The 27,007-nt window shown below is 33.0% G+C and overlaps 1 protein-coding gene across 4 annotated transcripts; it reads right to left on the minus strand.

Annotated features, from left to right (window-relative positions):
* Window positions 1-80: 80 nt before the first annotated feature.
* On the minus strand, window positions 81-26,799 carry norpA (no receptor potential A). 4 transcript variants are annotated; one of them, XM_088200827.1, is made up of 18 exons: window positions 26,668-26,799; window positions 12,072-12,158; window positions 11,888-12,001; window positions 8,592-8,651; window positions 8,385-8,522; window positions 7,639-7,718; window positions 7,323-7,559; window positions 6,877-7,254; window positions 6,551-6,809; window positions 6,152-6,482; window positions 5,929-6,086; window positions 3,684-3,890; window positions 3,098-3,620; window positions 2,624-2,804; window positions 2,342-2,545; window positions 2,113-2,269; window positions 1,955-2,044; window positions 81-1,885 (listed from the first exon to the last, which is right to left on the minus strand). In XM_088200827.1, exons 2-18 carry the CDS (start codon window positions 12,126-12,128, stop codon window positions 1,817-1,819), a joined length of 3,243 nt encoding a protein of 1,080 aa, XP_088056953.1. In that variant the 5' UTR covers window positions 12,129-12,158; window positions 26,668-26,799; the 3' UTR covers window positions 81-1,816. The 4 variants fall into 4 exon arrangements, with proteins under 4 accessions (XP_088056953.1, XP_088056952.1, XP_088056955.1 ...); XM_088200826.1 differs by lacking the exon at window positions 7,639-7,718 and adding an exon at window positions 8,007-8,086; XM_088200829.1 differs by having other exon boundaries at window positions 7,639-8,086.
* Between the last annotated feature and the right edge of the window lie 208 nt (window positions 26,800-27,007).

Raw genomic sequence — 27,007 nt, forward strand, 5'->3', positions numbered from 1 at the left:
AGTTTCCACCTGCGTCTTACTGGCTGCGAGTCACACCCCACAGGGCTCAAAACCCGATAAAAGAAAACAATTTATATTCATATATTTTTTTTATTTCATAGATTATAAATATGTTGTTATAATACATGAATAAGGATTCACGCTATGTTTTATTTAACTTTAATGTTTTATCTCTTATCTTAGGAAAGATTCTAATAAAAAGTAACGTTTTCATTTTTAATGAAAAAATTGATGTCTGAAAATTGATATATCGTAAATAGTAAATTACCAAAAAACGTAGTGTTATGTTAAAATTGTATACGTTTACTTTTTTCCGTTTAAAAACAAAAGGAAAAATAGAAACTTTTGGCACAGACTCTCCTGTTACATATTGGAATGAGTATAAACAATGTAAAGTTTTGCGTTACATATAATATAATATTTCCTAGGCCTTAATATTTTTCATCCTTTGAAAGATTAATCTATGTAATAGTTTCAATTTAACAAAAAAATACGACAGTCACATGTGACGCTTTTGTACTGTTAATCAAACTCGTCCAACCGCTAATAAAATACATTCTCGTTTAGGATACAATTTTGGCAGTTTTTCATTCTTTCGTCGATAAAATTTTGATGCAGTCGCAATATCGATGGGACTCGCACCGATCGTTATCACAGAGGGGGTATTTTATTTATCAATAAAAATAGGTCAAACCTGAAAACTATAAATTTTCAACAGTTATAAATTGGCACTGGACCATTCAATGCTTTAAACGAAACATTTATCCAATATATAATCTAACGATCAATTTAAACGTCTAAGTTACACAAATACATATCATCGTAAACCTTTTTTTTTTGGTCAGGGCACTTAGTGCAAACTTTTTAGTGTGATGAAGTGGTGTCGATTAAAATGTGACTGCAAACTAAATTATGCCGTGATCTTCTAATCAACGCCTACCACCTACGTACCTTATTATAATTTTGCATTTACACTTATTAACCCTAATATATTTAAAATAAGTTTTACACATCTATCTCACTTTGATCAATTCATCATATAAAGGCATCATTGAACGTTTGCAACGTTCATGATATATAACATATACGTTTATAGAATTTCTTTTTTTAACGATAATTTTGAAAATAAAAATATAGTTTCAATAAGAAATTTTAAAGTTGTATACGTATATTGAACTCAGACGGAAGATCTTTTCTTTATTAAATAAATATATTTTGTATTACCTTAATAAAATCCGTCAATAATAAATATATTATAATAATAAAAAAACAATTAAAAAAAATGTACAATTAGGGCATGTTCAATATTCAAGCGTCCTATAGTTAAAATATTAAGAAATGACTAGAACTTTTTTATTTATTTATCAATGTATCAACAAATATTATGTAACTAATTAAACTAACACAATAATTATATTTTTTTAATTGAAATAATTTTTAAGAACTAGATAGGAAATCATGTATTTTTTTATAAACTCTATTGATCCCTTTAAACTTGAAGTATGTTTGTAAATCAGATCGGCAAGAAAATATATTTTGTTCCACAAATGAAATCAAGTCGTAGAGATTAATTTAAATATAGTTTCATAAAAAATGTGATTTTATATAAATAGGTACATGAAATTAAAATACATACAACTAAAACGTTTTAAACCTAACGAAAACATATAATTATAAATATTATTAGTTTAGGTGGATTCGTCTGAATTATCGGAGGTTTTACCACATTCACAAATTACAACATGAATTATGTATGTTAGCGTAATACTATAGTGTGAATTGAAAGTGTCAGCAATCAAATCGTCCATATGGGGTTTTATGCGTAAAATTCAGTTTTGGAACTCATGTCATAGTCTGCCTCTTCAATCTTATACATTTCAATAAGCTAGAATCATAAATGAAAAATATTAAAACAATTATAAAAAATACATAAATATTCATTCATAAAAATTACATTATCAACTTCTTTGGACAATTCTTCCAATTGTTTCTCATGTGCCAATTTCAACTTTTCCTTTTCCCTAGATTGTTTGATTGTTGCCGTCTAGAAAATATGTATTATAATATATTATCATAAACATGAATATACTTAGCTTAGTATCAAATGCTCACTTTTCTCTCGTCCACAAACTTCTTGGTATTATTCTGCTTCTTCTCTCGTAGTCTTCTATCTTTCTCACCCTTTGTCTTCAACGTTTTATCGTTAGCCACCTCTTTGCTCGTCTCCACGGAGATCTTAGCTTGACGGGCGTAAATTTCTTTGATTTCTCTATTAAAATACAGTTAATAAGTGTTTTTAATCTTAGTTTATCGTAGAATAATTGTTCAGTTAATCAATCACCTCTCATGCTTTGCATCCATCTGCTTCATCTGTGACTGCTGAGCGGTTTCCATAAGCCTTGCGAGCAATTCGCGTTGTTCTTGGAGACGCTGGCGTTGATTAGCCCAATGTTCTCGCCTTTGTCGCTCTGCTAATTCACTCCACTGAGCAGTCTGTTCGGTGACGAGCTTCCTAACTGAAGGGTCTGACGTCAGCTCCGCTTTGCTGCATAAAATAAAATTGTTGTAGTCCTATATATATATATATATATATATAATCGGTATTATAGCAAGCATGAATTACTTTTTTCCTTTGATTAATTTTTCTATTGCAGCACATTGCGCCTTTTGGATGGCCATCTTTTCTTTGGCGTGACGCTTCCTGAGCATATCTAATTCTTTCTGCTGTTTTCTGCCTGTCTTTTGGAAGCCCTTTTCTTGCCTCAAAGATTCGACAGTGATCGGCTCGAATACGAGCGGAGGTTCTGTAATACACACATAAGCATTAATAAAAATATCGCTAATAAAATATGTATGTATATATATATAAATCAGTGGCGTGCGGTGACTTTAAAATGGCATGCGGTTAGGGGGGGGGGGGAAAAAAATTATATTTTAAAATTTATTTTCTTTATTTGCACGGTTGATCGACTATAAACACGAGCATGTGTAACGGCTGAGTTGCTCACCATTAACCGTACATGCGGTTGACGTTTTGAATCTACCGCATGTATGGACGGCACGCTACTGATATATATATGTATATATATAGACTTACCTTCGACTTTCTTTTCGGCTTCAGCTTTCTTCGACTCTCCACCTGCTTGTCCGGCTCCAGCCGACTCTTCGATTCCCATCGACTTCATATTATCTGACCGCTCTTTAGCGGCTCCCATAAACGCTCGCGGATCAGAGAGAGCCGCCATGAAATCTTCGAATCCGTCCGGAACGTAGATCTTGAGCTCGATGTTACAGAACAACATGGGCAGAGACATCGGGAAATTAGCTTCAGTTCGGAGAGATATATGCCTGTAGCCAGCTTGGAGACCGTCCAACGGTAAGATGCGCTGTCCCAGTAACTTTCCGTTCTCGTCGTAAACGCCGAAACGCAACACAGCCAAGTCGGGAAGGACGACCTTTCTGAATAAGAACGGTTCTTCGTTATACACCGGATTCAAACCGTTAGCGGGAACCATTCTGGTTCTGAACTCTTTTCTAATAGTGTCCGTCGGTAGGCCGTACATATCAACTTCGACGTAAGTTCCAACTTTCTTATCTGATAAAAACTGTCCGGCTATAACCTGAATAGTAAAACACGATTAATAAATAAATTCTTAGTAAAATAAGCTCATAACTATAATTACCTGGACGGCACACTGAGCTGCAATCACACCATCTACTGGAGCATCGGCGAATGGGTCGAAATTCCTATCGGCTCTTCTCATGAAATCGGGCTTCAATAGATAACCGCAATTTCCATTGTATTCAAATTTTCCTTGATTCAGTTGCATCGGTAAATCAGATGTTTGGAAGTTTAGTGACACCATTTGGCAACCAGCGTTCCAAAATACCTACATATAGGAAAAATATATATTAAAAATACATTTTCATTGGCAAATCAGTGAAATCATATCAGAATACATTTTCACCAAAATATATCAAGCTGTTTCATAAGTGTTTGAGTTGTTTAAAGTGAGTTAAAAATTAAAACGTGTATTGCTTTTACGTTTTTTACAATTATTCTCCATATGTTAATCATTTTTTTTATATCTGATTCGAAAAATAATGTATTATTGGATGCAATACATTTTTTAATGTGGTTTTTTATCTGTTTTTATAAATATTTTTCCACTTAAAAAAATGTTGTAGGGATCTAAATAGATGTTCGTCGTTTGGAACAATGTCTGAAGATTACGGTGGGTAAGAAAGAAGTTCCTAAGAAAAACCATTGATTTTTTCTATCGTCTTTTTAGGCGCTGTCTTGGTGTAAAATTACCCTTCTTTACTCTAGTTTCAACTAGCTTGAGGGCAAATGCTTTTGATTCTGATTTGTACTATTTTTTTTAAGTGTTAACACACCTAAAAAAATATTTAATATACCATAAATATGTGTGTATTGTACATAAAAACCATTTCACTCTACATTTTGTTTTATTGTATGTCAAAATTATAAGTGTGATTTGTGAAGAAACTGTAAAAGAAAGTTTTTTCAAAAATCGGTACACGAAAAACTATATAAATCACTATTTACATTCAAGACAACTTTTACATTGCATGCCCGTGTTATTAGAACAGTGCTTATTTTATTTTAAAATTTATTTTACTAATGTTATAATTAAATATTTTTATTTATTTTAATTCTTGCTCATGTTTTTTTTTTTTTTTTTATTTAATAATTATGTTCCATTTTAGCCTTGATCTCTGCGTATATTTTATGCACTGATTCTTGAGAGAAAAATAGTGTAATATCTGTAAAAGAACGAAAAGCTTGAAAGAGAACTAAAACAAGAATAGATCAAACTTTTTCTAGTTCCAATTATTAAAAATAATTTATTTCAAATAATCAGGAGTTTATTGGATTATTTTGTTATTTCTTAACCTCTTCGAGTATAAAGCACTTGACGCATTGACCATGAGAAAAAAACTGTTAAAAGCGTAATAAAAAATACTATATAAAAATAGTTTTTTATCTTTTGAGCGGTATTATTCGGTTTTGAGGTACCCCAGATTATTAATTTGTATGTTATATATTTAATAAAGATATAATCAAAGTATTTATTTTATTTATTATATAATTCCAAAAGATAGCTTAGTGTAAAATGGTATTGTAACATAATTATAGCACTTTATTGGAGTGTGTCGACCATCGGTTGGGCGTAAAGCACTTTCTGAAATGGACGCATTAACCATGAAAAAAAATATGGTCGCAATATGCTTTATAATCATAATAAAAGAATACTATTAGTCTTTAACCCCAGCGGTATCGGCGTACATGTATGGTGGTCGATCTTCACTGTTTTGAGGCACCCCAAATAGCTATATATTTACATACATAAACTAAAGAAATTAGGAATAAAAAATATTTATATAATATTTTTTTGTGTAAATGTTTTTTTTTTATAGAAAATAATATCAATAAATTGAGTACAAAATAAATTAATATGAAAAAAATATACTATAATAATTTTATTAAAAATATTAAGAGCCTCTGAATTTATATAGAAAATTCCACAAAAGCCGAACTAAATGAATTTTAATATTAGAGAAGTGTTAAAATAAATTATTAAAACATACTAATACAAAAAATAGTAAAATAAATCAAATGTTGAGAATCACTGATTTTTACAATGATTTACCATAAATACAATAAATGAAAAATACATGAAATTAACTCACTCCCAGGTGTATAATAATAAATTAACTTACTACTCAAAGGGTTAATGATATTAAGTGCGCGACGTTCAGAGATCTGAGGGATTAGCTAAAAGCATCCCAATGACTATTCTGTGCCTTTACAAATACAAGGGCTATTTATTGCGAAATGAGAAGTGCAGGGTTGCCCGTAACAAGTTTTCTACTTATTTTTGACATATATAAAAATATGCTTACTTGAGGCATGTAATTCGATGAATCAGCTCTTGTGCCTTTAGGATAGATCCTAGACATTTGACGCTTGTTATAGTTGACAAAATCAATAGCTTGTTGTTTCAGGTAGTTCATACCGGCGGTTTCGGCAAACGATGACATGTTATGATGGATGTTTTTCTCTAAAATAAAATAAATATTGATTAGATCTAATGAAATTTATTAATTAATTTTATTAAAAACTTACGTTCCGCCTCATCGAATCCTTGGAATTTAATAGGCTGAGCGTAGTTCACCATAGAAGAGAGCCACGGATGTACGTTGGTAGTTGATCCCGTGTACGCTACAGGAGGAGGAGCATCATCGCCGGCTTCAGCGGCAGCTGCGACGATTTCTTCCGGCTTTTTATCCAAAATGGCAGCTGAAGCATCTTCTTTAACCTCATCTTCGATAACAAACTGTCCTTGTTTGAACAATTCTAATTCTCGTTTCTCAACTTCGGATTTCAGTCTTTTGTTCTTTATCAGAATTTTCCTTTTTAGAAAGCATGGAGGTGGCAACGGAACTCCCGGTTCCAACTGGAAATATACAATAAAAAAATTGATTCCAGTCGGATGGTTTTCATTTAATATAAACAAATTCTTACCTGGAAATCAGGTAACGGTTCTTTCAGCAACAAATCTCCCAAAATCTCGTCGCAGTATCTGGCCAGTTTGTTTTGCTGTACCTTGCAACAGTGATTCTCAAAAGACAAAATGACCGGATAGTCTGAAGTCACAAAGGCCGTGTCTCTCAGAGCGTATATGACATCTTTGAACAAAATATCGGTACACATGGCCATTCCGTGAGTGATGATCGGTTCTTCGTCTTCTCCTTTGCCGTCCCAGCAATCCAATTCTACGCATCTAATAAGGAAAATCATCATCAATAATATATAATAATATAGTACATCGGTTATGGGATTTATATTACCTGCATCCGGCTAATAATACTTGTCTGTACATCTCCACGGAACTTTTACCGCCAAACTGCCTTCCAGATAAATAAGTGTTGTGGGAAGAGTTGATGTAGTAATGCGATAATGGCTGATCCATCTCCATATAAATATCGAGTCGATCCAAAAATACAGGAGCATTTTCATCGGACATAAGGTATCTAATGAGCCCGTCCTTTGTCAACTTTTTCGATTCCCGTGCTTCATCATTTTGCTCGTAAGTAGTGATGATCTCGGCTGCTCTCTTCTCGTCGTAGAGCGGATATAAGATTTCATTGAGACGAGGATCACGCTGCTTCTCGTTTAAAAAGTTGATGAATTGTTCTAGATTTATAGTATCGGCCTTACCCTGAGTTCTATACATAAAAAAATATATGTATTTATTTATAAAACTATATATACACTCATAGAGAAATCCACTCACATTGATCTGAATAATTCTTCAATATCGTTTCTAGGACAGATCTTGTGATAGAGTTCGTAAAACTTATCAAAGGTGAACGCTTCTTTGTCAATAGCGTCTGATTTTCCAGATGGTAGCTGTAAATCTGACAGACACTGGTATACTAGTTTTTCAGTTTTACCAGATGCGAACGTCCTAGCGATGACTTTCACAGGAACTTTTCCTTTCGGATCCGTCAAGAATCCTAATCGCATCCAACTATAATTAAAAAACGATTTAGACTTGTGTTACTTTAAAATGAAAAGAATAGTTTAAAGCGTCGGTTTCATGCACTTACTGTCTCATAAGAATGGTGCGAGGACAAATGTTATTTATTTTGTTATTGTGAGTTATTAGACGCAAGCCATCCTGCCATATCTTTTTTAAGCCGAGTTGGAAATGTTAATAGCATGCAATGAATAAAACAAAAAAATTGATATGCGAGTTGTGTAAGAGAAGCGCTCACGATTTTACATACAAAGTCAAATGTACAACAGGTAAAATAATATAGAAATTAACACATAAAAACAAAAAAAATCTTCCGTAGTCTGAAGATTTACAAACATGTTCGAATGACACAATCATGCATGATGACAGAAAAAAAATAACACAAAAATATGTCCACATGCGTTATGTACAATATTGTTTTAAAATTTGGGAACTCACTGTTTTTTCAGACAAGTCATGGGACAAAAATTATTTGCTTTAACATTGTGCGTTATCTTCCTCAATTCGTCCACCCAAACCTAAATCAATGGAAAATAGCACATTTTGTTGTTGTTAATATCGCAGATACTATCAAAAAATAATTCAAAATGGTTTATAGAATTCCTAGTAGTTTTCCGGCAAATTATGGTCATAAAAAATGCAAATTACCCCGACATAATATATTAAAATAATCTTTTTTTTGGTCATGGATGCAATGATTTAAATGGGCCATATGTATCTATTAAGTAAAAAACTGAGCGCCATATGTATTTATGACCAATTTTTGGAACGAGAATTGCGAATATATATTTCATTCAAAGTCAATTTTGTCAGTACCTTAGCAGTTGCAGCATCAGGGCATACAACGTGCTGCATGTTGATGTTGATATAATCGGTTCCGCTGCATATCGTGAGAGATTTGTCTTCCAAGCTCTCTCCATGTTTATTCGATAAATTAAAATTTAACTTGGAGTCCTGAAAATAAAATCAACGTTAAAATACGATCCGATCCACTCAGCGCCAAGGGCGTAAATAAATAAATACCTTCGGTACGCCACCAGCTCTGATGTCACTGACTTGACACAACTCAATGACATCTCCTTCCTGAAATGAAAACAACATTACCGTTTTATTTGTATTGAATAAAAGTGGAGCAGTCTACTTAAGTTACAGCGAGGACGCGACGAAAGGGCAGAGTTCAGCGGGGGGGAAGAAAGAGAGAAAAAAATGCACGCAAAGTGAGCAATATCTTCTAGGATCCGCAGAATGTGGGTCAAGGACGGGACTCTTAGATGAGAGATATGTCGCGCAAGAATATTCTCAAAGACTCGACTCGAGTGTGTGCTGAGGTCTCGTTAAAAACGATGCTTTTAAATAAGCGTGTTCTCAAAAAAGTTTTAATGACCTTTTGAGAGAGATGCGAAAACATACGTCGAAAGAGCGTTGTTTATTTATATTACTTAATAACATATGCGCGCATAACAAATGAGCTTGGATGAATGGGAGAGAGGCTAATTTAGAACAAATCGCGTTAATGTTTAGCTCTGCCAGGTAAGCCAAACTCATAGATAAAATTATTTATATGGTCTAAAAGTAGACTTTTTTATATTTTACAGAAAAAATAAATCATCTTTTCTAAATTGTAATAAGAGTTTCAAGACCCAGAAAACCGGGGATACATACTTCTGTTTCAATTTATTGACATAATGATTTAAAATTACGGTAAATCAGATAACTTTCTGTTAAAGATGATAATTTCTACTGTTGATAAAATAATCGCGGATACCAATAAATAACCCCTACCCTAGGCACTATGTGCATACTTTGTCAATTCAAATGTAGTTAGTTAAGTTTTATTATATACGTAAACTTTAAAACAAGTTCCGCAAAATTGAAAGTGTCACATTTACTCCCGATATATACATCTACTGATGTACAGGCCTGCTGAAAGGGGGGGGGGGAGAGGGAACAAATTCCCGGGGCTCGTACTCCATGAGGGACCCAACTCTGGAAAAAATCATAACAAGAATATATTCACAAAAAAGGTAAAAACCGACCTCAAATAATGAATCTGAACTATGGTATGTATTTCAGGTATAAGTTCCTTTAGCCTTTCTTATAAATATTATACAAGAAATAAAAGAAGCGGAACATTGCCTTCAAAAGCACCCACTTTCTAGGTAGCACTTTCACGAAAAACATTATTGTTCAAAGGGACAGATTGTAGTTTTTTGACGCGGCTCCTCTTGTATTAAAATTTGTTTGCAAATTATTGTTGACTTTTTTGCTTTTTGAACGTTTAAAAAATATTAAACGTGAAAGAAAATATTTAACAAAGGTAAATTAGTAGCAGTAAATTTAGGCATTCGATCTGCTTTATTCTCGATGTGCTTTATTCGATTCTCACTCGTATTATTGTTATAAAAAGTCTTATACCTGCACTACACTCTCTAGAAGTTGGCCAAGGTGCTAAGTGACGAGAGTGAGAGAGATAATGATATGGTGTTTTGCAAACTGAGATAGAACGAGTAACTCGCTTCAATTTCAGTATGTGCGTAGGCGTCCTATGGTTAACACGCATGTCGAGCGCTGCATCGTGGTCACGTGGTCAAGTTATAATACCACGTGCTTATCTGGGACTTCAACAGACTCTTACTGACATCTTTGTATATTTTAGGACACCAAAAGGGATTAATTATATTTTTGATAGTATATTATTCTAACAGATATCGTTATTATATTTTTTTCATATAAAATTTAATAATAAAAAAAAATTTGTGGTACTTGATTTTGCTAACAAAAATCCTTATGTATTTTCATAGACCGGTTTATATAAATTTCACACCATAACAAATTCTTATTGAGAATCGATGGTGACAAATTCTAGGATAGTCACAGATGTGGTGTTCGTATTCTGAAGTATCATTTTTATGCCTTATGGCATTTTGCAAAAGTCAACAAAGATTTTGCGTAAATTGAATATTTACGACCGAAAAGTTTTCACTGATATTGTATTGGTGAGTGCCCACACAATTTTTTATAATTATCAGTAGCGTAATTTTAATAATATGACAATTTAAAAATTGCGATTATTTGGCACATTTTTTGATCGCGCGCAAATATGCGGGCTGTACGTGACAGAAGCCGCCGTCCGGACGGTATATGAAATTTGCGACAGTGTGATCGCTTACTCGAAGTCGTAGGTCTCGGCCGACTTCAGTTGTAACTTCGGTTCGGACAACTTCCAGAGAGTGTAGTGCAGGCATTAATATAAACGTTTGATAATAGTTAAATTATCGTTATTTTATAAAAAGTTATACATTTTTGTAAATATAAGAAAAAACGCAGACTAATGGGACAACAAAAAATATTAATAACTGTTATATAATAAAAATCAAATTGCAAAAACTTTTAGCGACTTAGTTTGGGAAACGCTGATATAGCCTTCAATATTTTAATTTGCGGTAATTTACTCATCTACACGCACGTAAGCGAAAATGAGTCCTATTTGTTGATAATAATGAAAATATCTTAATCTGCTATACTTCTGGTATCATACACTATTATAGATTAAGCTCTTATGTTTATTGTCTTTGATATTGCTGTTAATGGTAGAAAGCGCTTGCGATTATCATCACAAAAGAGAGATTGTAGTTTTAAATACGTCTACGCATAATCTTATCGATTTCGTTTGACAATACGAATGCATAAACATAATGTTTGGCCCCGTGATTAGAGACAATCTAAGCGTTCTGTTTCAGTATTATAGTATTTCTAAATATTCTAAAATGTACAAAAAGCGATGCTCGACAATGATTATTATATAATCATTTGATAAGTATTTCTGATTTATTATCAATACATTTCCAACTATAATAAACACAATATGTATTTTATTACCGAGGGTGCGCTGCACAAAAAAAATTAAAGTGGAAATCTGGTTTGAAAATAGGAGCTAAAGAGACTTGTAAAAACATATAAATACTCGCACGTTGCACACAACGTGTTAATGTTTATTATTGAGATATTAATAAATAAAAATAATGAAGTTATTCAATTAAAAAAAGAAGCGCAAGATTATGAGTATAAAGCACGAATTTACAAGCCGTACCGCGAAATATTCATACCTCTAGCATGCCTAGATTCATCATCTTGTTTCTATTATTTTTATCGAATTTTCCGAATACATATTTGACAACAATTTATTGTAACGTGCATTATAGAGAAAAGGGCGAAGGTAAAGGCGGCCACGGGAGGAGAATGACGTCACCGAAAAACCCGTGGGTGTCGGAATCCCGCCGAGGGGAAACATTACCACTATTACAACACAAAACACAAACCTTGCCGTCGCTCTTCCAGTAAATGAAGAATCCATACTCGTCAACTTTGAACAGGCAATTAGGCTCGTAGTCGGTATTATCTTTCTCTTCCGTCCATCGATCAAACACCGCGCCCTGGTAAATTTTATAACCCATTAATAACCGATTTAAAAAAAATATAATATCATACACAATATCAACTGACCTGTAGAAGTGGTTCCGGAACGGGTATCTGCCAGTAGAACTCGAACTTTTTGGTCATTGTCGCCGGAAGAGTGTCCGATCACAGACCCTGCGAAAGACGATAGTTATCATTATCGTTGTTATCATCAACGGTGACCCATCTGCGACTCTAAATTATAAAATTGCCAGCCGCCATTCTTGTGCTGCGTCTAATTCAATAAACGGAATCAGTATGAGATATGTGGCGATATCGTTTAACCGTCAATTGGCGGCGAAACGTTGCGACCGCTTTAATCGAATCAGTCATACGAGGGAGTTTCGCTCGATCCGAGAAGGCAGGGAAATCGGGGAAAACGAGATTACCGAGGCGGTGACAGCCGGCTAGCTCGTCTCGGGACTCTTTGCGAATGAGTAGCGTTCGTGGTATTACGACCCGGCGAAGGTCGCGAAGCCTTTTTGCCTAATTACTGGGTCGCGAGTAAAGAGGCTTTGCTGGGAAACCTTTCAGCGGCAGACGGACGACGGATTTTAAATATATGTAATGCGCGTTTCAATTAAATTAAAAATTAAGGCAATTTTTAAATCAGCCTGAAAGAAAAATTGCGATCACAACTTAGTAAAGTATGTAAAAAAATGCATTTATAGTTAATATTATAATGATACAATGATGTTTTCATAATAACATGCGTGTACGTACATGTGTATAATGCTGCATGTTTTGTTAAAGTGTAGTACATTAAACCCCCATATAGCGAAGTTGCCTATAGCGTCCCACCTATAGCGTTCCCCCATATAGCGTATTCTTTGTTATTGTTTTTCTTGCCTTCGCTAGATGTATTCTGTGACAGGCGAAACTACGCCGCGCTATAACATTCCAGGGATATTCATCACAATACAGTAAGAAAATATTTATTTTTGTATAGTTATGGAAAAAAATATTGGAAAATAATGCGTTGTTATTTTTTTATTTTACAAACTAAGGATAGGGTATACTAGACGATTTAATTAAAATGTGTTGACGGTTTTTTTTACATCAAACTTGATCTACATTTTATTTTTTTATTTAATGTTTTAACAATTAAATATTATTGCTTTTTATTACTTTACATTTTTGATAGTACACAAAAAAAGTTTCAAATTTTTAAAACACATATTACCTAATTTATTTAAAAAATGCAATTCTATGATTTACAAAAAAAATCGTGTATGTTAGGCCAAATTGTCTGATTTTTATATGTATGTTTTTTGTCAGGATACAACGGAAGATTAAAAAAATTGCTATTTTATATCAAGTCACATTAGTTAGATTTGTAATAAATAAATAAATATAACAGTAGTTAGATTTGTAATAAATAAATAATATTATAGCAACGTAGCCTTTCAAGGGTAAAATCGAAAATGTATCATTTTAGACACATGCCAAATGTATTTCATATTATTTTGAATAGCTTGATTATACAATACATATTCATAGAAAAGAGTATTCGGCTATAGACCTCATACTGTGCGTAATTGCCAAGACCTTTTATGCTCACTTTATCTCTTATCGTGAAAGCCATCTTCATATATATGAATGTTCGTATGAATGTAGAGCAGTTTTTCCAATTAAATTTAGTAACGGAACCCTTTCACATTTGTAGAATATAATAAATATTTTAGTGTAGAACATAAAAATGCACCGTATGAGATTTAAAAAAAAATTATAAAACGAAAAAACAATAAGTCGTCTATCATTATTTGACACGAGTTATCGAGATAAGAAAATATAACATCTGAACTGTTATCATATGTCATTTTATCCAAGTGCGAAATTATTTTTACTAAAAAAATTGATATTGTACTCAATGATTTCAAATAATATGAAATTAATTTAGCCACACAACACTATTTTTATTGATATTGTCACAATAGTTTTAGTTATATTAAATGAAAATTACGATACCAATTTGGCCGTGTAGTGTGAAATTTTTGAATATTTTATTAAATTTTCATTGATAAAGCTGATAAAAAATATGATATGTAGAGAAACGTATTTTGAGCTTTTTTTTAAAAACTATTTTCTCTCAAAAAAATAGTGCTCTTTAGATCATTATAAGATATTGCCTTAAATGTATTTTTATAGCTCATTTTGCAGATTTTGCATGGGAAAATATTTTTATATGCAAGAAAATATTCATTCAAAAATGCTAGTTTATATATATTAAAATGTTGAATAGCTACGATAATTTTTGAATAGTTGCGAAAATTGAAAAAAAGAGATGCTTAAAATACTACAGAAATAAAATATTGGGCATACAGCATAAATATTTTAAAACAATAATAGTATATCTAAACCGAATTTTGACCAATAGGAGAGTGCTAAAAACAATTAGCACATCTCAGAAGTCAAAAGCAATAAAATCGTGCTATTTTATTGCTTTTGACGTGAATTTTTGACTTCTGGGAAGTGATAATTGTTTTTGCGCCCTTCTATTGACCAACATTTGGTTTGACTCTCATATCAGAAGTCCGTAGTAATATGGGTAAGTGCAGACTAACCATGGAGCAACTTGTGAGATGCGATGTCTATCTGTACTTTTTCTGTTTACTTCCCCCTGAGAGATGAGTTGGCTTAGTTTATATTTTGGACTTGATCTAATAAAAGTTCTAAAACTATAAGTTGGGTTTGGTTAATTCATATAAGTTAGGTTTGGGTTTAAACAGTTAAAGTTTCGCAACTTACAAATTGAATTTCAGAAATTTTAGAACAGCATATAATTTTACTAGCGCCTATCAGTTAAAAACTATTTTCGCCAGTAGAAATATATATATATACTCGTGAAAATGTATTTGGACTTCACTAGTGAAAATATAACTTTGCTAAAAAATATATATTCACTGTAACATTTATATATTTTTCACTGGTAAAAATATGAATCTACCGGTGAAAATGTATTCCAAAATGATTTCACTGAAATGACATTTTTAAATAAAATATTTTTGGGATAGATTCGAGACTGTTTTTTTAGATTTTATTTGAGGGATAACCCCAGAATTTCTAGTTTAGAATCAGGGACGTGATTTTTTTTTTATATTTAAATTTAATAAGATTTATAGTATTTAATTTAATAACATGCATTTTTCTCGCCAAATTAAAATGGAGGGGGGGGGGGGTAAATGCTCTCACCTGCCCCATTAAAATAACGTCCATAAAAAAACTTGTTTATCCATGAAATATTAAAAAAAATAAACCCATCTATGCTGGCAGGGGTCGTTATTTTGTCGACATTTTTCGACTGTTTCATTTGTGAATAATTCGCCGTCATATATATTTACGAATCGGTGACTAGAACTAAACAAATAGCTCTCCTCGATCTTCTTCCACAGAGTAATTTCAAATATATCCATTTCCACGATTCAATTTTCAGTAAAATTTGTTAAAATTTTGAACAAAAAGTAACCATTCATTAAAAACGTTTTTCAGAATTGTGGGATATTTTTCCAGTTTCGAAAAGTACGATTTTAATGGCTTAAATAATTTTTAAATTCTCGCTAAAGCAGCTAAAAGAGTTAGCTCGTGATTTGCTGTAACACAGTAGCTGTTTATATATCAGTGCTGTCTAACTTCTTTCAGTCCACAGGCCAGTTTTTCTTTTGCAAACATTTCAAGAGCCAAAAAAATTGTTTACCCCATGCCTGGGTAAACGAACCAAAATGTCCGAGGTGACCCTTTTTTTTATAAATTTAATTTTAATGCGGGTCGACAATTGAATAGCGCTGGTATAGCGCTATCAATTGGCGACCATTAAAGAATAATAAAAATTTGTTTATAAAAAGTTATAAACTTTTGTAAATGTAATGGAAAAAATCGCAAAGAGTAATGGCACAACCTGATGTATTTCAATGTATTCGGAATAGCGTAGTAGACTTGACTGGTATCTCAGAGGTCGCGGGCTCGAGCCACAGCAGCTGACTCAAATTTTTGTATATAAAATGCGCTATTATTAAAAATCAGCTCCAGTTGCAAAGTTACATATATTGATTAGAAATTATAATACACATAATAATTTATAATTAATTATATTGATTGACTTATTCAGTTGGTACAGGCGCATTGGGCTTACGCCTTTCAGGTTAAAACGAAAGATTGAAATAAAAAATAATATGAAAATGTATTAAATAAAATACTCTCTCTTCTTTAATCCCTATAAAGACATATAGCCACAATATCGATTCTACAAGGTTTTAACGTTCATAAGTGTCCAAATATATAGCGAATCTTTAACACCAAACGCCCTTTATCCTAGGCTAATAATAAAGGGGCGAATTCACTGGTTCAGTGGTTTTGAACCATAAATAAATATAAATTAATGAATAGAAAACTTTATTAAACCATAAATAATTATTCACCGGAAAAATATAACCATTAAAAAGACATTACGTATATTCGTTTTGCCTATAAAAACAATGTGTATGTAATATAAAAAAAACAATTTATATATACTGTATTTTATGTCTGAAAATCTGTGTGTGAAATTTATTATGACCTTAGCCATAGTTTCGCCTAATAAACATCAATAAACACAGCCATTTATCAGCATCGTATATCTTTCGTTGCGTTTTACGACGAAAAATCGTGATTTATGATGAAAAATATATTTTAGTTAATATTTTTTTAACAATTTACTTAGCATACCAACACGAATTATTATCAAATGGCATTCTATTGCTATTATAAAATATAAAATAACATTTTAATAGAATTAAAATTCGATTTTATTCATAAATTCGTTTCATCGTTGCGGAAGCATGTAACGTAGAATCGTTAAATGCTTAACAAAAAATGTATGCAAAATTTTATAGTGCGTGTGTAAAGTATTCGGAAGCGGGATAATAATATTTATTTAAAAAAATTGCGAAGCCTTTGAAGTAGCGGTCGATTGTATAAACATAAGGTTTCTAGGTGTTGTAAAAGATTATAAAGAAAATATGTATATTATATTGACACGTGAACAACGTTGATGAAATCGTAAAAATATCACCGATTAATAAGATTAAATATTTTTACAAAAATGTATGCAAAGAAGCAAATTATTAAAAAATCTCACTGCATCAATAAATTATAATTTAAAATAATTCTTTAGTGAAAGAGGTATGCAATATAAAAAAAATGACAAGAAAAAAAAACAATGCGATAAGATTGTATGTATAGAATTAAACTGTGAGTGAGAATAATATTGTTGTATTTTATAAAATTCATTTATTAAAATATAAAAAAAGATTAAAATTGTCCGATAAACCACTGTCTTGAGCAAAATCATATTAAACACATCACAAACATTTGTCCGAAAAACCGGTCGATATCACTGAAGCGGAAATACAGGAATTGCTCGATTTTCCGGCCTCGTCTTTGTTTATGCCCCCCGTGAGCATACCCTACCCTCCGTGTTTGTGCAGCGAATTAGCTCAAAAAGGCAAACCGACAACGTCGCAGCCAAAAACATACGGAATAAAATAATTATTAATATTCTGCGAGCGCCATATGGCAACGAAAGTTGTCAAAACTCACTATCGGGACGCACTCACGGCACGTCAATCGCGCTAGTATCAAACACTCGAGAGGAGACATCGTTGCATAATGCTAATGACGATGATGACACGCTCAATAAAAATAATAACACAACATTGTTGTTTGTCATTGAAAGAAGATAGACATAGAGAGGGGAGGGGAGGAGAAGCGGAAAAGTATTGGCGAAAACATATGCCAATCTGCCAAATTGCGATAATCGATTGGATGGAAAACTTTTGTGATTATAAAGTTCTTAGATTCAAACGAAATATAATAGATTTGTTTTCGACTGTAAAACATACATATGGAGTGTTTTATTTGTGACAACTATTGAATTTAACAATTTTTGGTTTCAAATAAATCTGAACAGCTGTATTACATTGAAGCTTGAAGATAAGAACATAATGGATAATTAAACGCATTAAAATAAGCTCCATAATAAACGTATGCCTTTCATTTTATTTTAAAGTAAAATTCGCAAAAAATATTTTCACTGGGAATATTATAATGATATATTAAATTGAAATTCTGATTCAATTTAATATTAGTCGATTTAAGGATTTCGTGGATATTTAAACAGATGCAAATACATTTGCACAGCTATTTAATTTTTATATTATAGTGCTTGAAAATTAAATTATTACTTTGCAATGTGATATTTCTTGTCCTTGAACAAATATTTTTTTAAATATATTTGTAACAAAACATATAAAAATTTAAGAAGATTTTAAGAGTTTGAAGAATTGTCACACGGAAGATTATTTAAGCGTTACCCAATTATTTTCCAGATTTTCTAATTTTGGCGGGAGAAATGAAAGTACAATCTAAATCAAATCAAAAAATCCATTAAAATCCTAAGATTAAAATAAGTCGAAAAAAATATAGTTGATCGCAATCCTGACAAAGTTGGCCATCCCTTTTATATTTCATCATGCTCGATATCAAGGGACTAAGAGTACAACATAAAGAAGGAAAAATCAAACGATTAGAATCACGTACTTGATTTATCATATGTAGAATGTACGATTCTATCGACCTATATTTTATCATTCGTTAATAATATGTATTATTTTTCTTCGAAATGTCATGCTCCAGAATTCGATCACTTCGTATGATATATGAAAAACACTGTTCCGCTTTTACCTCTGGAGACATTCTTAGTTTCTTTAGACGTTAGATGCGCGATGAAAGCGATTATGAAACGAGCCGCGATTAATCTCTTGAGATGGTTCGGCGCCAAACAGACATCAATCATGTCCGATCTGGAGCGAAATAATTCTCGAGGGGGTCGAGATTGACCCCGGCCTCTATCTCTCGCTCACTTTTGTGTGATCCGAATGCGAAATTGCGGTGCGTCCTTGTCCGCGAATCGCCTTTTCAATGTATTACATAAAATCGACGATATGACGTGACATAAGATATTGTATTGAATATGTTACGTTATAGCAATCACAGTAATCGATTTGTATATATAATATATAGAGAGAAAATTTAAATATTACTAGCTACAATATATCAAGTTTTATATATTCAAAATTATTACATTGCATAAAAGTTTCATAGATCGCATTCATACAGTGTCACTGAAAAGCCATTGAAATATTTATGCAGAAAATATGTATATATCTTAATTTTCATGTTTTTGCTGTAAATTTCTAGGTCAAAACAATTTTGCTTTAAAAATAATATTATAAAAGTACACATAAAATATTATGAAGCGAGATCGTTATTCTTCGAGCGGTGGTAGAGAAGTTGGCGCAAGGATGATGTCCGTGGAAGATCCTCAGGGGTCTTCGAGTGAGTGTCTGGAGGCAGTTCCCCTTGCTGCGATGATCGTGTTCGGGAGCCTCAGACCGTATCTTCGCGTCTGTCAGGCGGGGTGAATCTGCTAGTCTCTTCGAGTGTCTGTCGGAGTATGTGAGTGTCTGCAAAACGTGCTGACCAATCTCAATCACGAAGCAATCGATGCACTCGTTTCTTAGAATCAACGAAATAAGTATACGCCTTTAGAAAGTGACATTTGAAATAAAGAAATATTCTTTCAATGACGGAGAATATTTATAGTAAGAACACTTGCGTGTTATTTATGTGATTTTTTCTGGTCGTAACGAGGGCTTTTGTGTGGTCCCATCCTTTACGCTATTGTCTTCTTTCCTTGTCGATGGATGATAATTTTGGTCACAGTAAATTAACGCGAGTTTTAAGAATAAGACCACACAGTGTGGTTATGTAAATATTTCAATAGTATTTTTTGGTATGAAAATGACAATGTTCTTTGATTGTTGGTATTTCAAATTTGTGGTATGCATGCTCTTTCTATTAAATATCGGTCTAAGTGTCATAATAGCGGCAGGCCCTTACGAAATGTGTTTATTAAATTTACGCTTAAAGTTTAAGTGTGAACCCAAGCATTTAACGCTAGATTTCCATTCTACGTTACTGGCCCTTTCCACTTGATTTTAAATTTCTACCTCTCGTAATATTTATTGAATGCCAATCCACTTGAATCTATGAGTACTACAACACCAAATTATCATGGTTGGTAGCTCTATTGTGCTGTATACACAAAAACTGTTCAATAAAACGTGGATGGTTATGTACTTTTTTATAAAATAAATAAACACAACATTTTTTACAGAATTGAGCCATACTTTAATCGCAAACTTGATGCTCTTGGAATTAGCGCGCCAATCTTGAACTACAACGACTACATGCGATTACTCGATAGGGCTATTTTCAGCCAGAGCGCATTAAATGTTTTCATTTCCAGCGGATCTCGTTGAAAATTCCGCGAAAATTGCCCGGCACGATGAAAGAAAAAGGATCCTCGTTCTTTCGGTGAACCGCACACTCGTTTTACACGCTTGTCTATTTGCAGAACTTTATTAGTGTGCACGGGTAAACAGTTTGCTTTAGGAACCGGTTAATTCGCCGACGCTACACCTGAAACAATCGAGCAAACAAACGCATTCTTCTCGCGGGGCTTCATCGCGCGATAATAAAACGCGGCGAAGCTTCTTCTGATGTTCGAGGTCCTCCTATAAACGCCAATCGTACGGCTGGAATAACAAATACACGCGGATGATTTATCATACGTATACTCGTTCGAGGTCGAGGTCGAATCGAATTTTGAATTGCGATCGTAAAACGAGTGAATCGGGATGCTGCTTGGGATACTTGATTGGCTGAAGAATTATGCACTCTAAACGCAGATCAGAAATTTATTTTCATAACAACTTGGCGCCGAGAGATTGTTTTTGGCTAGATCGGAATATTAAATTACTGTTATACTATAAAATAATGTTTCTAATATTGTTAATATCATAAAATGTTTTAGATGTAAGTATTTTTAAATGTTGGGACCGCGATACAGTTGGAAACACTGTAGTTAAGCAAACAACACTGGACGAAGCGCAGCGGTAGGATCCATAATTATATTTCAATCAAATAACATTAACTTTAAATAACTTCACAACAAATATGATACATATTTTACTCATTGCCAACCCATCACCAGACATTCGCAAAAAAATAAAATACTCAAGAAAGCTTTTACAGACAAATTGTTTTATTTTTAATATTCCGTTGTAATCTTACAGGTGTATGACATCAGCTTTACAACGCTTAAAAGAGTAAGTCAATCAGACATAATGAATATCTACAAGTATTAACTCGGAATCGATGACATCTATATATTTAATTATAAATCATTATGCTATGATAATTAACAATCAATAGATATCACATTGCATTTGGGGCAGATTTATAATAATAAGACATTTTTATTGAAAACAAACCAAGTCTGCTGCGGGGACTCGAACCCGTGACCTTTGGGTTATCAGGCTAGACATAACGTACTACGCTATTACGGTTATAATTTAACTGGAAAAATTAAATAAATAAGCACATATACGCAGTACCAGTAAGTGATGTTATTATTAAAAAAATGTAAGACCTCGGTTTTTTGGATGATTTAACTATTCTCGAGTTATTTCAGCGATCGTAGACAGTTTGTAATCTATGGCGGCCGATTGTCGAAAAAGTATTTCACCACTTCGGGGGTTCCTCAAGGGTCCAACTTTGGCCCTCTTCATTTATTGACATACATACGGCAGTCACAAATTGAAGTTTTTTCTGAATGGAGATGATTGAAAATTGAATAATTACATTCGATCTGTTGCGGACTTCTTCTCTCTACAGAGTGATTTAGATTTTTTTTTCGTTAAACGTCGGTCTTTTAGTGTCGGAAAGTGCCATACTGGGTCATTTTCTCAATCCCGTTCGCCATTAGTTTATTTATTCGATCTCGGTGGGAACATTTTGGCTAGATAAACTTCCACTAAAGATCTCGGAATCACTTTTGAGAGCAAGTGGAGGTTCTATCTACACGTAAACGACGTCTGTGATAAATCTTCCAATTTTCCCGGCTTTGTTATGAAGAACGCATTTCAATTTGACGATCCGTTATTCGCGTCTTCTATGACATTTCAGTTCATATCATTCTTGAATCGGGATCTATAATTTAGAATCCCCAAATAATCAACTACTCCCTTTTAGTCGAAAAGGTTCTTAAGATATCTTTGTAAGAGTATATTTGGTTATATTCTGTTCTCATATCTCAGTTCCTTTCTTTTAGGAGCGTTGGGATATGATTCGCTGGGTTCTCCTTTTTGTTGTATGTCGCTAAGCTTTTCTTTAAGCTACTGGCGGGTGCAAGCGAGGATACTTTTTGCTTTCATACCGAAACAACTGCCTGTACCGGCATAAGCTCCGATACGAGTTCTAATACTACAATCACTTAGGCGCTTGGTCAAGTACAAGTCAGTACCAGCGCATTTATACTGGATTTTTATGCACAGAGAGCGGTTCTTACTCCCCAATAGCACTAATTATTTTTAAGAGTTTTATTAGTAATCAAAGACTACGGTGATGAAAAGACAATGAGGCGGCTTACGTGTTACTTTCTACGTGATGTTGTAATTCGTAGGCAAACTTCCGGAAGCTTTCTACGAATTAATTAAAGGGAAACGAGTTTATTAGGCGCATAAAGCAGACATATAGACGTCGGCCGTCATAAACATCAGGTGTAAACATCTCGACGGTTTTATGTTACTCCATTTCGATATGAACGGCGAAGATGATTGATTGAAGGGTGTGTTTTCGCTGTTTACGACTGTGCTGAAAAGCACGTTTCGCCTAAAGGCGCGTGTCTAGTGTTACACACTAAGTCGAAGTGGGTTAAAAACAATATTGATATAATTAGTAAACAAATAATACGGTTATAACCCGTAAAACTGTGTTAAAAAAGCGTTTAAACGAGCCATGTTTATGTAGAGCTGGTGTGGCCAAGACGTTGACCATGGAATCTTTATATTACAGGTAATCCGCAAAAATAAGACTTAAATTTGTGCATTTGGATTTCAAGACTCGAACTGGTCCATTAATATTTTAGTATTCATTCAAAGATACATGTGACTATTATTCAATCAAAGACTATTACGCAAATAGATATTGACCTTATGACTGTGAGAAAAGTGTGTTGTGGGGGTCTGATTTATTTTAACACAAACTAGGCAGCACACTAGTAACACTGACGTGACGGCGACGAGTACAACATTCATTCTTTGGTGGAGCGCTACGCCCGACGGAGCCTCGTCCACCAATCATTTATATAATTTGCAATAACTATGTAATTACAACTATAACGTTAATAAAATACTATTACAGCGGTACAATCTGTATATAATTGCCACCCGTTCGTCAAAGTATGTTTCATTAGACCAGAAATGTAACAAACTGCCGACGGGAAGCTAAATAATTAGCTTTGGTTGTAATAATAAAGCCATTTTTTTTGGGCAATACGCCAAAATTTAATTGAAAGTGGATTGCATTAAATTCACTGACTTTTCAAACAACTTTTTTATTTTAAATATTATATTAAACACATTTTTTACGTGTTGTACGACTTTTAATTTACGGAAAAATAAAATAAAAATACAAATCATACCAAATTTTTAATCTACACGCTGTTTTGCTAATTATTTCTCGATATTTTCCTTATAGAAAAACATAAAGATATCCAAGAGTTTCGTGCTGTACGAATAAAATAAACCGCGGTCCTCAAGTTTCTGTAGACTACTAATATAGTCTTTGTTAGAATAAATTTACATAACAAACGACCCGTTCTCATACAATCTTTTCAATTCCGTTAGTGCGCTTCTGTATTTATATTCATATCAACTTAAACGAACAGACTACTAATAAATATATGCAGTTCAATTTTATATTCCAAAATGTACGAAAAACGAAGACATCCATATAAGGAGTGCATGCCACGCAAGGAGTGATCAAAGATAAACGAATTTATTTATATCGGATCCATCCGTTTGACATGTGAAATCGGCCAAAAATTGGGTAGTAGAATTTTTAGCAATAAGATAACCATTGTTCCGTAAAAATGTCAGAATTTGTGAAGTGTTCCGAAGTAGAAAATAGTCCAACGAAATGCGGCTTAGTATGCGGGAATTTACTTTATACTACCATTTTATGAAGAAAATGTTGAAAAACCAATGTGAAAATTTTAGCTATTTTACTCATAAACGGTTATTTCGCTGAAATATTTCGGTTCTTTTTTTTGTTTAAAATTTTCAAAATGAATACTTTGTACCGAAAAAAGATTCTTAACAGATTCATAAAAAATACTACTGAAAAAAGCAAACGAACCTAACATACCGAAAATATCAAAATATTATAATTGATAAACTGCAATATAATTAAATAAAATATTAATGATTAGCTTTTGAATATATTTGTTACCAAATTTTTAATTAGGAGTGCAATTTTTTTATTGTTTTACATAAAAAATATTTTAAATATATAAATTCCAAAATTTTCCTAATTTCCTAAAAATACAAAATGTCAACAATTATTACGAGGACTAAGTGGTTCTTTTTTTTTTTTGTTCCTTAACGCTAAACTATTAAATACATATTCTTTCTCTCGCATTTAAGCCTTGTGCATGAGTTTATCTATCTTTGAATAAACTGTTCTAAGATCTGCATAAAATAAATCTTCAAGATTTAAATGTTCGTAATTTTTTTAAATATGTATTTGCTAGGTACAAGTTATATTTCAAACTTTAAGAAATCCAGAACTGTACATTTCATTATATACATATGTATGTATGTTTAGAACGCAAAAAAATTGTATAACACAACGATTTACACTTTTTATCACAAATATAAAATAATTTATACTTTTTATCACAAAAATATGTAAAATTATCACGAATTTCAGTAATAGATTATTTTTTTCTTGTACGGACTCGTTTTTTACTTTGTTGATTCCATATTTGATAGATTTCGGACTCGCCTTGACAAACGTTTCGACTTGACAAATGATATTCAATTATATAATGGTGAGTTTTGTATAAAAAATAAAACAAAATTTTTTTTTCCTAAGATGACACAAACATGGGATATAATGGTTTTAGACGACACGACACTGTCGTAGTTTTAATAATATCGACATGTAACCTGTTCTAAAAATATACTTTGTGAATATCTCGGCTAAGTTTGTCAGTCAGCCTGATCCGCTACCTTGTTTAAGAATAGCCGATATTAAAAATATAAAAAATACGCAACTTAGATAAAAAAATCTAGAGAAAAAACAGAGGTTAAAAATGTTCTATAATAGATATTCATAGCTCAATCCACCATTTTGTTTTCAAATGGCAGCTATTAAAAAACAACTCTGTCAAGAAGAAAGTAAAGGTGAAAACTGTTTAAAAATAAAAAAATGGATTTTTTTTAAAAATATTTTGGTCATTTATGTGGGTTTTTGGGAACACGATAACTGGCGCAGTTTTAATGATATCGCCATGAAACTTATCGGATAAGTTCATTAGTCAGTCTCATCATTTTTTCAATGCCGGCTATTCGACTCATTATAAAAATCTTAAGAGAGAAATAGAAAAAAGTTAAAAGCGATTTAAAATAAAATTAAATTGAAAAAATATGTTTTTTTCTTCAATTATTTGATCTTCCACTGTGTGACGATGATTGCAAATAAAAAGGAATATATGAATATAGTAAAAATCAACAACACATTTTTCTATTACACTTATTATGCGTGGCAATTTACACAAAACGGACAATCGAATTAAAAATTGTTTGCATATAAAATATGTGGTAAAGAGACCCCTTTTTTATAGACATGCTTTGCATTTTTCCTACTGGCAACATCGCATACAAAAACATTATCAAAAGAGGAAATTTTATTGTATCCGGCTTCCGCGACCTCGTTCACTTTCGGTGTTATTTTTCGAACGTATTCGTCGTACATTGCATAATAACAACATTTAGTTGTGGTAACGCGAATGGCGTGCGATAACCCGACACCTGACATTAAACAGCCGTCTGAAACAATTGGAGTGCGAACGCCTTTGACTCAATTATTTAATCGGTCGCGATTAATAAGATGGCCGGCTTTTATCGTGCTATGATTCGAACAACTTTTCATTGATAGATTTAAAAAAAATTGTTCTCAAAACTTGTGCTGATTTTATTATTATTGAATATAAATTAATTCGTCAGAATAAAAATATGGCCGACTTTTATCTTGCTATGATTCAAGTGAGTCGTTTTTTTATTACGAGATGAACGAAGAATGGAGATGTTTACGAGAGACTCCTTGAGCCGGATAAGCGAGGTTCTCGATCGATCGTAAAAAAGCGAATATTTTTCAATAAATTTACAAACAAACGTTACCGGTTCGGCCGCGACCTTGAAACACAAGCGTTTGAACCAGATCAGCTCGCAACCGTATTTAAAAAAAATGATCGAATATGTCCAATTTTTCATTATAAATTTTCATCCCGAACATAACACGATCGAAAGTGACCATGTTTAAAATAAATAAAATGTCACGGAGTTACGATAATAACGTTTGCTCAGCTGTCATGCGCGTAAAATCATATAGTTTATTCGGAGACAAAGCCATTTTGTTGAAATAGACGCCATTTTTGTTTTATTTTCACGTATACGTGCGATCGATTCGGCGGCGGGGGTACCTGGTCGGGCGGCGAGGGCAGCGAGGGCGCAGCCTCCGCTGAGGTCAGCGCCGGCTCGAGGTCATGTCGGCACTCGGCTCGGGACACATGGCCGCGCACCGGTCGGCACCGCGCCCACAACAACGCTGCACTGAAACCACCGATCGTTCCTACACTGAAACGCTAAGCAAGCGCCCCGTACACGCTGCCACTGAAAACTGCACGAGCATTGCGCAACCGAGTAAACGCTCGTGTGCGGCCCCGCCGCGATGATAACAAAGTGCGTGTGTTTTTTGTCGTATGCTCGATCGGAATAAAAAACATATTAATAGCTACACATGTAATCAATGTATTATATTTA

This window comes from Plectrocnemia conspersa, unplaced genomic scaffold, assembly GCF_051122295.1.
Source record: "Plectrocnemia conspersa isolate PC_06_02 unplaced genomic scaffold, ASM5112229v1 ptg000012l, whole genome shotgun sequence".
NCBI lineage: Eukaryota > Metazoa > Arthropoda > Insecta > Trichoptera > Polycentropodidae > Plectrocnemia > Plectrocnemia conspersa.